This window comes from Mytilus edulis, chromosome 3, assembly GCF_963676685.1.
Source record: "Mytilus edulis chromosome 3, xbMytEdul2.2, whole genome shotgun sequence".
NCBI classification, from domain to species: Eukaryota; Metazoa; Mollusca; class Bivalvia; order Mytilida; family Mytilidae; genus Mytilus; species Mytilus edulis.
This window is the reverse complement of record NC_092346.1, coordinates 55,276,202-55,293,625: the sequence shown is the minus strand read 5'-3', so window position 1 is coordinate 55,293,625 and position 17,424 is coordinate 55,276,202. Positions and strand designations below refer to the sequence as shown.

At 32.0% G+C, this 17,424-nt stretch overlaps 2 protein-coding genes across 2 annotated transcripts; both read left to right on the top strand.

Annotated features, from left to right (window-relative positions):
* The first annotated feature begins 704 nt into the window (after positions 1–704).
* LOC139516883 (ribosyldihydronicotinamide dehydrogenase [quinone]-like) lies at positions 705–6,302 on the top strand. Its single transcript, XM_071307303.1, has 4 exons — positions 705–1,007; positions 2,027–2,277; positions 3,299–3,400; positions 5,905–6,302. The coding sequence occupies exons 1-4, from the start codon at positions 827–829 to the stop codon at positions 6,148–6,150; spliced, it is 780 nt and encodes a 259-aa protein (XP_071163404.1). The 5' UTR covers positions 705–826; the 3' UTR covers positions 6,151–6,302.
* Positions 6,303–12,590: 6,288 nt separating this feature from the next.
* LOC139514892 (uncharacterized) lies at positions 12,591–17,050 on the top strand. The gene is made up of 3 exons (XM_071304483.1): positions 12,591–12,816; positions 13,568–13,626; positions 16,293–17,050. Exons 1-3 carry the CDS (start codon positions 12,681–12,683, stop codon positions 16,686–16,688), a joined length of 591 nt encoding a protein of 196 aa, XP_071160584.1. The 5' UTR covers positions 12,591–12,680; the 3' UTR covers positions 16,689–17,050.
* Positions 17,051–17,424: the final 374 nt, after the last annotated feature.

Below are 17,424 nucleotides of genomic sequence, written 5' to 3'. Positions count from 1 at the left end.
TATTCAGTGCCCAGTATTACAGACTATATTATCATACAAAATAAATACGCAAATTACAAATCGTTATCTGATTATGAAACGAAAACACAATTGAACTTTTTGTCGCTTATTTTTTTCTATCAAATATGGAAATAATGGTTTTGTAGAGATTAGCGTTACAATACAGAACAAGAAAATTGAAACAACATCACAATAAATTATTGTTCTTTTTGCTACGATGTAAATGTTTCGTCAAACATTGCTTACAATATGGTTTGCATCCAAAACGTTTTTTCTTCTGGATTTGCCTTGATATTGGACATTCAAAACGACAAGGCTGTACAAGAAACAGAATCACGTAAAGAGCTACATGACCAAGAGATGCCTAAACATTATAGTCAAACCAATATAAGGTTAGCTCTGACAGAGGGAGTTGTAACCTTAGTTTCATAATAATTTCACAATAATAGAAACACAATAGAAACATAATTGTAGTTAAATAGTCCAACAATGATATAAAAAGATTATTTTTTATTATTTTTTGCAGTGAATAATAACTAATGGTAACATTGAACACATTTAAATACAAATAAACAAATAATGGTTATTTAAATCAGGTTTTCAACTGAAACCGTTAATGAACATTTTGTACTAATATCCACTATGAATAGCTGACGCAATCGATTTCATCTGCCCATGAAACAACAATACGCTCCACTGAATTAAATTAAACTGCAGTTTAAATTTTTAAATCGATGACTTATGACATGTTAAAAATGTGACTACTGAAGTGTTCAAACTGTAAAGTACAATTTTAAAGCTCCTGTGTAACACGTGTGTACACGTTATGTGTGATCCAAGTCAAAAACATGTGCTCCTTGTTTTTGCGCATCAAGACGGGAAATCCTTCAATGGGGCTCTGAAGGATACTGCCATAGATACATTACGGAGTTTGGGACATTCGGTTGATGTCTCTGATTTGTATTCACAACAATTTGAACCACGTGCAACAAAAAATGATATAAGGGGTAAGTACATGAACATATACTAGTATGTAAGATTGAACTTTTTTAAAATAATGTTTAACCAGTCTTTAGAATACAGTTAGAATTGAATTAATACGAAATCCATTGGAATTGTTCTTTACTACATTTTATAATTCAACACTTATTATAAAACACTTAACACACATCACAAACTCACGTCGACAAAAACATCTGTAATTAACAGTCTCACTATAGAGCTACACATATAAACATAAACATTGGATTATTGTTGTTGGTACAGCAACTTCAAAATAAACAAAACAAAATCAGATTATAATTGCGTCACTGAAGAATTATTTCGCACATTTTATTTTTATTATCTAGATCTTCAACTTCATGATTGAACTTCCTATTTAACATTTTGTTAATTTGTTCTCATCCTGAATTTCAACAAATATCCTATCAAATATGAAGCAGGCTATTTCGTTCTTTCGTTTCACTCGGATATGCACTGCTCTTACAAGAATCCTTCGTTTTTCGACATCAATTCTAGATATATATGGTTCATGAACGATTTACGATTCTACCAACCTTTCCCTCTTTTAAATAAAAAAAAATAATACACATACGAAAATTTGAATTCAAATATTGGTTACAGACACGTGAGCGGAAAAAAATGACGAAATAATTATACTACCCACGACTGAAAAAGAGAAAAAAGCTTGGGATCTTATTATAGTATTGGTGTGTTTTTTGTTTTTGTTTTTTTGTATTGCTTTCAAAGCACATTAAATGTATAAGAGAGGCAAAAGTTACCACAGGGATATTCAAACTCATAATAAACTGGTAATACCATGGGTGAAAAAACAAAAAGACGACAAAAAGAGAAACAATAGTACAGAAAATACAACATAAAATCTAAAGACTGAGTAAGTTTGCAGTTGTTGTAATCAAGTATGAATGCATTATTATCATTATTTGACAGTACTAAGAAACGGAATGAGCAGGCTATGCTTGCAGTAAGACAAAACAGTAACTTTATTTTGTCATATGACTTTCAGGTCCTCTGCAAGATCCCAATTTGTTTAACTACAGCGAAGAAGGAAGACATGCTTATAGACATAACTGCCAGTCTCTCGATATAGCAAATGAAACAGACAAATTAAAACGTGCAGATCTTATAATATTTCAGTTTCCATTATACTGGTCATCCGTACCCGCCATTCTGAAAGGATGGTTTGATCGTGTTTTGTGTGATAGCTTTGCTTTTGACTTCGAATCTCAGAATGTTTTGGATCAGGGATTTATGAAGGTACTTTTATAATAGTAATGCTTCTTCAAGCTGTTTAAATCGACCATGGGCATATGCATATTTTACTAAGGGAATGGCATGAGGCGTGTGTACATCAGAGACAAGTTTTTAATCAACAAACTTAAGAGCTTAATTGGAAACAAACAACATTAAGATGACTATAGTATAAGCACTTATGCTTTTTTTTTTACCAGGGATCATAGCTCATCTTTTTTTTAATTTTTGAGTGACGATGTTCTGTAATGCAATGCAGTTAGATGTTAATTACCTCTCTGTGGTCACGCATTTAAAAACAAATGTCCAGTTATTCAACGTTTGGGAAGATCAAACAAGTTTATTGTAGCATGTAACTTGTTTCCATGTGATTGTGTCAGCTGTATTTAGAAGAAAACAAATATTCAATATAATAAGCAAATATGCCGATTGTTTATTCAAAATTAATTGATATTTAAAATATCTCTGACTTACATAATTTCATTATTACTAGAATGAAATTCAAAACAGTGTGGCTGTGGCCATTGATTGACACATTACATTCATCCATTGACTGGGACAATTTAGGTGAACGTTTGTATGTAACGACCACTGCTCACTATATGTACTTTTTAAAGACACTTAAACTATGGGGTCACCAAAGGTTCTCAACACCTTAATAAAGTAATTCGAAAAATTAATCAGAAATAACACGATGTTTTGATTTATATCAATTATATAAATCAAAACATAAAGGTTATTCCTGATTAATTTTTCGAATTATTTTATAATTAAAGGCGTTAAGAAACCTTTGGTGATCCCACAGTTTAAATGTCTATCGTAGGTTCGTCGTGATCAGTGGTCGTTACAGACAAACGTTCACGTAAATTGTCCCAGTCAATGGATGAATTTAATGTGTCAATCAATGGCCACAGCCACACTGTTTTGAATTTCATTCTATATACTATCTAATCTAATGCTAAAATCAACATAAGTGTGTATCTATTTATCTACAGTGTTGTTCACTTTTTGTGGTGTTCTTTTTTAGGGTAAACGAGCAGTACTTTCGTTGACAACTGGTTGTACCAGAGATATGCTATCTCCAACAGGTCTCAGTAGCGATATCAATGTTTTATTGTGGCCAATTCAAGTAAGAAATTGAAAAGAGTTGATTCCCTTTTCCCACCAACTGTGAATACATTTTTAAAATCTGATTATTCAGACAAAACTCAGTAGTGTACACCAGTCGAAGAATGCATGCTGACCTGTAGTTTTTAAGGAAACAATGCTTTACTATATAATGAACATTAGAATAAACACTATCGTCTATATTTTCTGCTTTTAAGCGCACCAGAAAGCTAGTTTGCCTGTGTTTGGAAATTTTATTTGGAAAACTTCTCGGTTAATTTAAAGGTATATTGAATCCTGGTTTGCCTTAATATAATGTACAAAGGGAGTGGGTGTATGCATTTAACTTAGTAGAAAACATTTAACTTAGTAGAAAACACATTTTTGAAGATCAAAAGAAAAAAGTCATTAGCATAACCAATAAATGACAAGGTACATTGAATTTCCGTATTTTCCGTTTTCCTTGTAGATTTTCATTATAGAATCAAGATACATCCTGCTTTATTACAAAATAGATAAACCAACATATATGGATACTTTTATATTATGTCAAGTTTACTTGCTAACAAACAAAAAGAAACTCCATCCCTTAGTGTACCAACCCTTAATATATAAAAGATAGGCGAAAGATACCAAAGAAACATATAGAAACATCTTAATGCATTAGTTGCAAACAAACCAACAATACCATGATAAAAAAATAAAAAAAAACGGTCAAAAACTGACCAACACGAACACCTTCATAAACCGGGTGTCATCTTATGTGCTTCAGAAGGGTGATCAAATCTTGCTTAATACTAGTGCAGCGTATGCCGTCTTAATATGTTAATCTGTTTGGTTTATCTGCGTGTCGTGAATGCCAGAAAGGTTTATATAATATATATATATATAATAAAATCAAAGATGTTTAAATTTTTAAATGGAATGGAGTATACGACATATCTTCATACTTTAAAAATAGAAAAAGAAATATAGGAAGATGTGTTATGAGTGCCAATGAGACAACTCTCCATTCAAGTCACAATTTATAAAAGTAAACCATTATATGTCAAGGTACGGTCTTCAACACGGAGCCTTGCCTCACACTGAACAGCAATATATAAAGGACCCCAAAATTACTAGGGTAAAACCATTCAAACGGGAAAACCAACGGTCTTATCTTTAAATTTTCAGAAAATTAAGAACATAATTCTTATAATACCTGCTGAACGTATAACTCCTAAAAACTTTAATTTCATTCATTATTAATTGGTCCTGTGTATATGTTCCAGACCATACGAGTATTTGGACCGTACGCGTACGGTCCGGACCGTTTACGTATACTCGTACGGTCGGACCATACGCGTACGGTCAGACCGTATGAGTATACGCGTACGGTCCAGCTGCCCATACATGTTTTTGGATCATATGGGTTAAATTCAAACAAACATTTATCAAAATTTTTATTTTTTGTTATACAAATTGTTATAATTACAGTTAGATGGATAAAGTGAATAAGCGAATACTTGAAATTAAATATTTGTTTATCCGATAATTCTATTTTGTTACTCAAGGTGACACTGGTTTCCACAAAGAACGTCATATTTTTTTTACATTAACATGTTTTGTTCATGCATGTTCCTTTGCATATACATTTTTTTGTAAAGTTCATAAATATTCTAAAACTATTGTTCTCCCACTTTATGTTTACTTCCGATAACTTCAATTTCAATGAGCATACTGGGCTGCTATTAATGAATTACTGACATGCTAAATACAGGAGATTAACAGATTAAATAAACGTGATTTTTTTTAAATAGTTATAATATAAAAAGTTTTTATTTCAATTACTATTAAACTTTTTATATTAATTTCAGATATAAGTTATGTTGATCTGCCATATACATGTGTATCTAATAAACTTGACCAACTTCTTTTAAATATTAGTTAGACCGTACGCGTACGGTCCGACCGTATGCGTATTTTGAAAAAGTACGCATACGGTCCAGACCGTACGCGTACGGTCCAAATACTCATACGGTCTGGAATATATACATATTCGAAATACACCAAGGGTTGAAATAGGCATAGACATAATCCCTGGACTTCTCACGTCCGGCATTGAAACCCTTACTAAAGTTAGGAGTACGCTTGAATGTGCGGCATGTCACATGATAAATACGCAATAACGCAATTACGACAGATATTTTTGGAATAGAACTTTTATAACCGACGCCTCGAGTAATGTGAGTGTTACGCTCTGTGCTTTTTAAACAACCTTTACAAGAGCAAAGGCGTACGTAGGTGGCCTGATGCAAGACAAACTGTACGTCCCTAACAAACACATCTTTAACTGTCATTTGTCCGAATTTCGTACCCTTGGTCCCTATAGATTATTGTAAGATTTGTTATCGTGGTGAATATTAATGAAATATTTACCACTGGACATTTATCGAACAGAAAAACATAATATTCATCAATTCTCTGATAAATAATGTACAGTTTTTATCCATCACATAATATATCCAAAGTATTGATTTATTTCAGTATGGCACGTTAAGAATGTGTGGATTTGATGTTCTGTCACCACAGATATCATATGGAACAAAACTAGTAGAGGAGCCCACACGACAACAGTATCTCAAAGACTGGAAATGCCGGCTTCAAAACATTTTTTCTGAAGAACCGTTAAGTTTGCCTAAATTATCAGACTTCGATCACAAATCATTAATGTTACACGAAGAGAATGGTAAAAAGAGAGTGAGTTCTATAGGACATAGAATCATTCCATGAAACATTTTACAACGTTGATGTAACTGTGATATACATGTACTATTTATTGTAGTTTTTTTTTAGTCTTTTGTTCTCCATTTTGTTACATTATTCATAGCTGCATTCATTTATACATCTGTCCCCTATTTTTTATTAAAAAAAAGTTGAAATTATTTTTTTATCATGGCCAAAGTTTTGAATGTCAAATAAGTTTCAGTAATAATTGGATAAAAAAAAACCTCAGAAGTAGCAATAGAGACGCTTCTGTCATAGAGTATACTAGATCGTTTTCAATGCATAAGATAACATTTTTTTATGTAACGTGGGTTCTTTATTGATAAACAACGGCGATTTTATATATATAATATCTAAACGTGAGAACATATTTATTGTTTAAAAAGATATGAATATGGAACAAAATAAATATAAAGCTATCGAAGGCAAAATACCTACACTGTCCGTGGTAGCAATGTCTTATTTATTTATTTTTGCAGCTCATTAATGTCTTAATCTTCTTCTTTTTTTTTTAAATGAATCACAATACGATTAGAAAAGATTGGTTAGTTTATTTTTGAGGTGCACCACAGACTAAAAAGTAATAGGCATTAGCAAACAAAATCATGTTCATCGGTTTTACCCAAATTCTCCTATTTTTATAGCATAACATACAAAAATGAATATTCAAATTACAAAAAAAGTCCAAAAGAAAAAATAAACAAGGCACAGGGTTGCTCTAAGGTATCATCATTTCATACGGGTTTTTTTTATTAAGAACGGACGTCAACTTATTACAAGAGATGACCTCTGAAAACTGCCAACGGTCTTAAAACCAAATATAAACATGCTTATGAATAGTCTGTGAGCACATGCAGTCTGATATTTCTAGGTCTGTTTGGTTTCATGTTAGAGGTTTAAGATGTATGTAAATCGTCGTTTTATATGCATATGAATGATTTTTTTTGTGGTCCGGATCAGTCAACCGAAATGTTATTTCTTTTTTGATCCCTTGTTTCACTTTCAATTTTTTTCTTTTTAATCATGAGCCACACGATGAAAACATGCGCGTCCAACTCCTCTGAAGGCCAAATTGAAACAATGCATAAATACGGATTCAAATGGGCTGAATTATTGTTTTACAAGTCGTTAATACACCAGTGATGTTTTTACCTTATTTTGACGAAATTGAGCGAAACTGACTGTTACGAAATGTTATTATTTTTATTCTGCTCTTATTGGTGCCAACATATTTTATTCTTTTGTTGAAATCGTAGCTTGTGACTCTTTAATATTATAAACTACCATAAAAGCTAAACAATACTATGTATAGCGGTTGATCATAGTTGAACCAAAAGAATAACAAAAGCCTCTCACAAAAAATAGTACACGTTGTTAACATGACCACTGGCAAAATACACCATACAATAAAATTGTTATTACGTGAACGACAAACATCTCAACATAAACCAATAAAACTTTGCCATGATAGTTCAGGTCAACATAAATCATATACCACCGTTAGCTTCTTAAAACACTGTGTTGAAAGCGTCAAGACTTCGCGATTTGTATTCCATAATTATGAAATTTCGTTGATATCGTCTCTTCAGTTGGTGTCTATTTATTCGAAACTATCCTCTTAATCACAAAAGAAAACTGATGAATATCAAGGTAGTATACCGATGTTCATATATGACGTTACGCACGGTATTGGTGCCACTCAGCGTTACACGACGTTCCTAATAAATCGACGATTTTGACGTTGTTCCACGGAAAGTTTCAAACGTTGACCTTATATTCTACTCATTTGAAAATGCCGCTTAAAGTAAAGAGATGTCCGAAGTTGCTTCTTTATATGGTTTTATTTTTTCAAGCCGGTGCAAATGCAAAATTCCATTGAATTAAAACAAAATTTTAGATACATGAAAATTTTTTTATTTTTGCGAAGAATTGTCTGCAAAAATAGCACAAAATGACAATTTGATGTCTTGTAAAATGATTTAAGTATATAAAAAGAAGATGTGATATGATTGCCAATGAGACAACTCTCCCCAAGAGATCAAAATAACACAGAAATTAACAACTATATATAGGTCACTGCACGGCCTTCAACAATCAGTTTCTTCTATTTCTTAAAATTAAGCAATGCTCTCTCTGCCAGAAGACGTCTCCTATCTTTGCTAGTGAAATTGTAAATATTTCGTTTATTGTTTCTGTCTCTTTTCCCCAATTACACGTTTGCATATGTTTGTTGTAATTTGGTAATTTCGCTCCCTCAATAAATATTCAAATGCTTCTTGATATGTCTTTGATTATGTGAAAGATGTAGGTAGTATATCGCAAGCTATTTTTCTTTTCATAATCTTATTTTATCAACACTTTAATCCTGAGACTATTATACTATAGCGTTAATATAAAATTCCAAGAATTTGGTTTTATTTAATTTTTCTTAAACAGTGACTTATAATTACAAATACAATTCATATTATTTATTTTTACGTATAAGTAAGTCCACAATCTTAACATCAATCCTGGTTTTATGGAAAATGTTTACTATATCATTATTTCAAAAATCTCTAACAAAAAAACTTTACAAAATGTGCATCATGTTTGAAAAAGAAATACGTGCTCTTATGTTGCCGTTGCCAACTTTCAATGATTTAAAGATGGTCGGGGTCTAGATTATTTTTTTCAAAAAGAAAACGTTTTCATTGATTATTTTTTATTAATTGGTCTTACACGGCCGCATATTCTACCTAATTGTGAAAATGAGAACCGTGATTATGTATTGTTTTGTTTTTGCTTTCGGAAACATATTTAGTAAGCTATCCTTTCATCTGATATTTTTTCACAAACTCAAGCTTCAAAAAAGGGTCGGCAATCAATACTTTTTTTTTAATTTTTGAAATTAAAGAATTTGGCAAAGTATGGAAAACTTTTACACAGACCAATACCTACATCACAGATTACCAGCAGGTCGAAATCCGATTTTGAATAATACATTTTTTTTTTTTTACTAGATGTGATTTTTTTAAGTAACTGCTATATGTGCATGTTTACATAGTTCAGTGTTTTCTCAAGCGAACAACTATGGACCGTCAGGAATGCATTTCATGCATTTTTTATACTCAACAATATTTTTGGTTCCGCGCTTCCATTTTCAACATATAACTGAGTATCGGTTTACACAAAATCTTCTTTGACATTCATCTGATTATTTTTATGTTTTCGGTTTCAATCTTTTTGGTTTCGTTTTACATTGTTTTAAAAGTATAATCAAAGTACTGACGTACTGAACCTCGGATGATCGCAAGTTCTTGTGGATGGTCACAAGCACTTGTCTCAGAATAAAAGTCGCATTTCTATACAGGAAAACGGAGGCTTATGTACAGAGATATATTTTTTCTGAAACAAGTTCGTGCGTGGATGATGAATAATTGACAAGGAATTCAACTTCACTGCTTTAATATCTATTATATTGTGGCGATACAAATACATATACTCTGGTTTGTTGTTATATATTATATTTATAATTGTATATAGCAGTTACATGTATGTATAATTTTCATCCAATTGTATATCAAATGTTCTATTCTACGATTCTAATAAAAGTGCAGTACAAGTGCATGATGGACACTCTTCTATAACAATTCGATTTTTCCAATAGATTGGATTTGAGTAGACATTCATATTTTCCCAAAAAACTTTCTTCTGATATTCTTCCGCATGCGTTAACACAATTTTTCTGTACGTGTGCATCTTTTAATGCATATAAATATTTGTAACGACATAATATTTTCGTATTATAAATTTCTGTTCTTATGAGTATTCATTGAAGAAGTGAATTTATAACAAGCGATAAGAAATGTTATTTTGCACTCGATGATATCCGCGTACTTATACGATCGGTTACCAGTCAAAAACGAAAGTCAAATCTCTATACTAGAATGAGTTGGGAGTGTCTGTAAATTAATACCTTGGAGCTAACTGCTACATGTTTGTATGCCATCCATCATATATGTCGGACAACTACTCTCTCACTCTCTCTCTCTTTCGTTCTTTCTCAAATTATGGTAAAAGAAAAGTTTCAAATTTCAATAAACTAGTTTCATCACATGCCTATGTACCAGGCAATTCTGTTGGAGATTCGAGAAAATAATCTTCATTCTGCCACACTACTCCTAAGCGTAATAATCTTATTTTTCAAACACATATTGCTAGGTAGATGACTAGGAATTGTTCTACTCACAGTAGATAGAAAATTATCGTTAGCTATACTGAAATATTTATGACATACAAGTATTTCTCTGATAAAACGTTTTGTTAAATGAGTCGATGCGACAAAAAAAATGATTGCACGTTTTACTGAAATGTTCACGACTAAGGTGTACTTTTTCTCATAAAATTTTTGTGAGAATTTTTATTCATGTGTATAGCTTCGAATTACAGATACTATCTGGCTTAGGAGGATAATAAAGAAGATTTAACTTTTGATCGCATTTTCTTTTTCAATGTATCTTGCTTTTATAAAGTGGGAGTGTGGTCATTAGTAAGTTATCTCTTTGTTATAGCTCCGAGGTCTTGTCTTAATGACGTATCCGAGTTAAATATTTCGACATCTTATATCCTTGAAACAATGCAGATCTATATTTTAATGCATATTAAACGAGAACTTTATTTTATATAGATCATACAATATCATGAAATTATGTTATGCCAAATATGCAAGAAAATTCGTATACAGTTTAACATAACGTTATTATAACGCGAACGTCAAATTACGGTTACGGGGACATTTCATTGGACATCTTAGATCGTTTCGGATTTTCTAACAGCAACTCAAACAAAAGTACATATCATATCATTTTAAAGGAAATTAAATGTATTTTCCATTCATATCAGTAAACAGGTGTTAAAAAATTGAGATATAGTATAATTTCGTTTGATAAAAAGCCTCTGAATTATTCTTTGTGTTATTTTGTCCATCAGGACATTTTATTGGACACGGGAAAAATGACGATGTTTTTAAAATAAGACCGCAGTTACTTAATGATGACTTCAGATAGCTTCTTCGGGACATGTATAATTTTTCTGATATTATTAAAATCCATTTTCGTCCATAATATCTTATGAAAGTGAAGACAGAAAAAAAAATTACGGGTTGAGAGGCTAATTGGAACATTTTTTCTATTTTTTAATTAAACTCTTTTGACGACCTTCCTTCTCTTAAAATCAAAAACGTCTGTTAATTCATTTTAGGTTAAATGTATACAAAACAATTGCAAAATATTTAGCAATTCTACTTACTAATGAATCCGCACTGGGATTTTAAAGACTCACATAAAACAAAATTGTAACAGCGGGACACCCTTGAAATGACGTTATAGGCATCGAAATGAGCAAAGTTTTTCATTAAAAAATAGACAAAGCACAAAATCATCTATGTTATTGATTTCTGTGGATTATTTCCTTTCGAATGATATGCATAACATGGATATTTATTGTATAGGACAAGAGCTTGGATTTGAACAACCCGCCTTCTAACCCATATTTCCAAAGTGACACCAATATCGTGCGCAACGTCATATCTCTTTCAAGTCAGGACTTCATAAAACTCCCGTGGCATACAAATGTCCCTGGTTATCCGTTCTGGCGACGTACGACACGTCCAAAAAGTTTCCAGTTGTACTGTTCGGGATCAATATATACACAGCCACGTCCGATTAGAATGGAGGAGTATAATCTTATGCGCAGCGAATGGAGCACCTTTAAGAATTTTGTTACAACTCTTTGATGGATGGCCTGATGTGAAGCAACATGTCTGCACTCATCCAACATACCCGCATTTTCAATTAACAGTCTCAATTTACTGCCCTTAATTCTGGTCAACCCACTTTGAAGAGCCAATCTTTTGTATATATTGTAACTTTGTTTTCGTTCTGAATACATGGACTATTTGCCACTGGACATTTCGTAAGGACCTTTCAATCAGGTAAAGTTACCACAATAAAATGTGACAGTAAAAAAACGGAATCGAATGAATTCTGTACGGAGTGAAACTGGATGCACCAAAAGGGTGAGCATCTAAAGAGACTTTTCTTACAAATAAAATATCTATGATTTATTAAAGTGTCGAAAATAGGACACAGTTGCGTGACAAAAGTCATGGTGTCCTGGTTAAAGATGGAAAAGCATAATCATGTTAAAAACTAGGATCAAGTCTTAAAATTTTTTTATATATATAAATCATCTATTTTGAACTATTAAAATCATTTATGAAAAAATATATGAACAACACCATTGACATATTTAAAACGTCTATATTTGATACACATTATCATAGATAGGATTTGTACGTTACGATTGTTTTGATTTTATACCTGAACAAGTTTGTTTGTAAACGAAAGGTATACAAGGTATGTCGTCAGATAACAGTAAAACATGTGGGATATATACCTCACGTGACTTCAGGGCGTATAATAGGATGGCGCGAAGTTTAGTAATATTTATTTTTGATATGAAACTTGCGATTGATATAATCAATTATTTTCAATACAATGGTGGTACCTGCTAATTATATTAAATGTGTAGTAGTTGGAGATGATTGTGTTGGGAAAACTAGTATGCTTGTTAGTTATGCTACAAAAAGGTTCCCCACTAACTGTATTCCGTCAGCCTTTGACAATTATGCTGGTAAGTGATCACTTTTTGTCTTTTCGATGTCGGTTTCTTTGATGCTTTGTGTTTTGGGCGGTTTTTTTTATTTATTTATTCATAGGGATGGGGATTAAATTGTTCTGATGTCTATTAACTTATGACACCTCAAACCAGTTCTTTTTTTTCGGATTTTTGATGGAGCATATGACATCGAAGACATGTTTGCGATAAGGTTAGGTATGAGAATGGGTGCACACTTAATGTATGATTTACAACTAAAAATTAGTTAGTTGTCGTCGATATTTGTTAACGTTTACACGTTCAATTGTTCTTTGTGTATTGTTGGGAGTCGGATCTCGATAAAAATACGCTAAATCAGCAATCATTTTTGAAGTATAAGACATGTTGTGGTTAGAGCACTCTGATGCCATTTCATACTAATCTATCGATAGTGTCATTGACTACGGGACGTGTGTTTTTGGAATAATCTGCATCAGATTTCTAAAAGATTCAAATAGAATTGAGAATGGAAACTGAGAATGTTTCAAATAGACAACAACCCAACCAAAGACCAAAAAAACAGCTGAAGGCCACCAATGGATTAACACAGCAAGAAAATCTTGCACCCGGAGGGCTTCATAAAAAAAGTGTACTAGTTCAGCGAAAAAGGACGTCACACTAAGTATTTTACTAATGACCTCAACCAATCAGAGGAATCGGAAACTGGATTCATATAACTAGGATCTATGTTAAGTATAACGCTTATAAATCTTTTATTCTTTTTCAGGTGTAATATCTTTGTCAGGAAAGCAAAGACAGATGCAGTTACTTGATACTTTAGAACAGGTAAAATACAGATATTTATTTTCAAGTTAGAACTTTCATTTTTAGTTATCTATGATGAGTTTATTTTATATTATCTATACAATATAAACCCTTCTACATACCACACCTGAAATATGAGGTTATCTGCACGTCCTTGAAATACCTTCATCGTTACATCAGAAATATAGCCAACTAAACTCGAAATTTTAATTTACCTAACTACATATATCAATCAAAATTTGTGATTTTACCTGAACATTGACAAACAAACAATGTTCTAGTCCGAATTATTATCTTTACTTCCTATGTTTGACATTAATATTAATAGTTCAAAATAACCCTATTTAAGTCATTTTATTGTATATAGATCAATTAATGTTGACACTCGATACGATCTCTTTTATTGGTTTCATCTTTTGAAGTTTATTGTTTATAAGCTATTGTCAACACGTACTTAAAATTCTTCATGTCCTGAAGAAGAGTATATCAAGTTGATATAATTTTCAAATAATATAGTATACACAAGGTTAAAGAATCGGAAAGTCACGATATAGAGTTTAAACTTACTTAAAATTTCGGGGGGGGGGGGGGGGGGGGGTGCTTAGTTTTTGATCACTTGGTCACTGAGATCAAATTTAAATTGAAGTCTTATCTAATAAAAAAAAAACAAACTCTGATTTGGTATGATTGCCAATGAGATAATTATCCACCAGAGACTAACAGAAATGATAAAAAAAAACCTACATATCGGCCTTCAACAATGAGCAAAACCCATGTCGTAAATTATGCATTAAACTGTTTCTGAGTTTTAATTTTTTTTTAAATAATAAGAAAATAAACCAGTTTAATTTACGTTCAAAACAGACATCAACCCACGACAACAGTCTCCCGACTTCAGGCAAGAACCTGCATATAGTATTTGAAAGCCACAGTAATGTTTTCACAACATTCCATCTTTACTTTTGAAAACAAAACCAAACTATATTCACTACTTTCCAAAACATATGACATGTTTTAGTATAAATCTCTCACCCACGCAAACATATACAGCGGGATTAAACGTTTTAATGGTACCAAGCCTTCTCCCTTTTCTGAAACAGTAGTATATCAACATCGCAACATAGAAAGACACTATAATTTGAGCGATGCACTGCAATTCAAAATAATTGCAATGGTGATCTGTAATCGTTTTGGAGATTTTCACTTTTCTCGTTTCAAAGTTATTGGAGTTTTAATTGACACGTCTTGCACTTAAACTAGAGTTGTCCTCGAAAGACCCAACTGCATGCTTAAAAAAAATATTACGGATGATCTGTATACTTTTGACGACTTTCCGTTTTATAATTTATAGTTATATGATTCAAATGGCCCAGATAAGGTGATCGCGTTTCTCCCAATAACTCCAGTTTATTCTTAAAACATTTACTTAGTCATTTCTTTTCAAATTAATCACAAACTTGTATGACAATTGCTGGGGGACGGGCTTATCATGCACTTGTGGCACATCTGATTATTTCAATGTTTGTTGCTTACATATTTAAATAAGACCGTTAAAGTAAAAGTACAAATTCAAATAAAAACCGTTAAACGATATCTACAAGGTTAACAACAGGAAATTGTTTAAAATATTACCAGTTAAACAACAAGCTGTCATTTATTGAAATTCCATATAATGTATGTGTTGTCTATTATACCTTAAAGGCATTTCAATACTCCGCTTTACCTTATTTCAAATACAACACATTCTGTTAGATCACCTCTTTCGCTAACAAGCATCCAAGAGCGGATGTGTGCGGATATTTAAAACTGTGAAGATTGTTGTACAAAATTGGATTGATGCTGATCAAAAACTGTTTACCATATTCTTTTATTGCCAAACAGTATGTCAAACCTCAAAGGTTTTTTAAAGTATTTTACTTCCAAACCATTTTGAACTACGAGCACCCTCATTTCTGTAATTAGGGTCTTTTTGCTGTTAGGGATAAGTTTGATATAGCCTGCCCCGTCCTGTCCGTGTTTTTTTTTTATGTTTCCCTTGTATCGATCTGATGTTGCGTTAATACACCACTGTCCCAAGTTATAAGATGGTTGAGAGCTCACAAAAATGTTTACCACCGCCTAATTCTGTATTTGCTTGTCCTAAGCCAGGAGTCTGTATGGTTCAGTGATTTTCCGTGGTTCATGTCTCTCATAATTTGTTAAATTGTTTAGTTATAAACTAGTCCGTTGGTTTTCTCAGTTAAATTTTTTAATAATTTTCATGTCGGCGCCATTCAAAACCAACTATATGGTATTGGTTTTTCTCATTGTTGAAGACCATACAGTTGCCAATAATTTTTACATCCACTTTATTTGAATGTTGGTGTATAGTGGTCTCATTAGCAATCTTACCACATCTCATTGTGTTTATGTATATAGTATACACACTCTGTAAAATTGTAATAGCAAGACCTTTGAAATGTTCTCGCCCTGAATTCCTTTATGCACGACAATTCTGCAACTTGATCAATCTTTATTAAATTAAACATTAATGAAGTTTTATAAGCAAAACTATAACCAGTATTCAAATTATTTAAAGATTTGCAGACAAGGGGAAACAAGTACACTTTAATGGAAATAACTTGTTTACAAGAAAACACAAAACATGGAAATCACTATTTAATTTGAATATGTCTTACATTGGATAGGAAACCTCTACAGCCACAATACAGACAATATGTTCAGACGCAGATGTGTTCGTAGTTTGTTATTCAGCGGTACAACCTCAATCTTTTAAAAATGTGAAAGAAAAATGGCTACCAAGAATCCGAAACTTCATGGGTGATATCCCCTTTGTGTTGGTAGCAACCCAAACTGATTTACGCAAAAACCCAGCTGTGCTAAAACAACTACAGAACAAAGGTTTGAAGCCCGTGTCACAAAATGAGGGATACGCTTTGTCAAAACGTACAGATTATGCCTGTTATGTTGAATGTGCTCCACACATGGAGAGGAAAGTTAAACAGGTTATTGACAAGGCTATTTCATCTGTTTTAATCCCACAGGGGGACAGGATGGAAATGCAGTCATGTACAATATTGTAAAAAAAAGATTATAATATATCATATTAATATGTTATAAGAGTAGTAATCACTAAGTGATATCCTGAGGACTTTTTTTTAACAGACCTCAAAAAATATTTACAAATGAAATATAAAGGTGTTGATAAATAATTTTAGTTTTTACATTTTGTTGAACTTTTTTGTTGTGTCTGGATGTTATGTCTTTGATAGTGAAAACTCAACTGTAGGCTGTTGGCATTCTTGTACACCACTATGAATATTATTGTTATGATTAATAATGTGCACATATATACGTAAGCAATGTCTTCCATGCGTGTAAATATGTTATTATTTAATACCTTTTGTTAATTGTTTTGTTATAATAAAAAGCACGTTTTATAGAATGATTTCCTAGTTATTATAAAAGTATATTTTTGCTGGCAAAACAGAATAAAAGTGTTATCTACCTTTGACATACACTGAGATTCAATCATTCTACAATTTCAGATGTCTTTAAGGATTATGTACCCTTGTGTTGATTCAATGCTAAACATATGGAAATTTTATAGAAAATCCACAGCGGAGCTTTTATTCCTGCACTTTCATATTTAGCAGTTTGATGACTGATATACTGAACCACTTTAAAAACGCAACACTCATTTTGTTGATTTTTTTTAACAAATCTTGTTTGATTCTCTTACAACTACTTTTCATGCTTACCATACTTCTTTCTCTTTACTAACAATCTAAATCTGACTTACCTGTGGTTATTGAACAT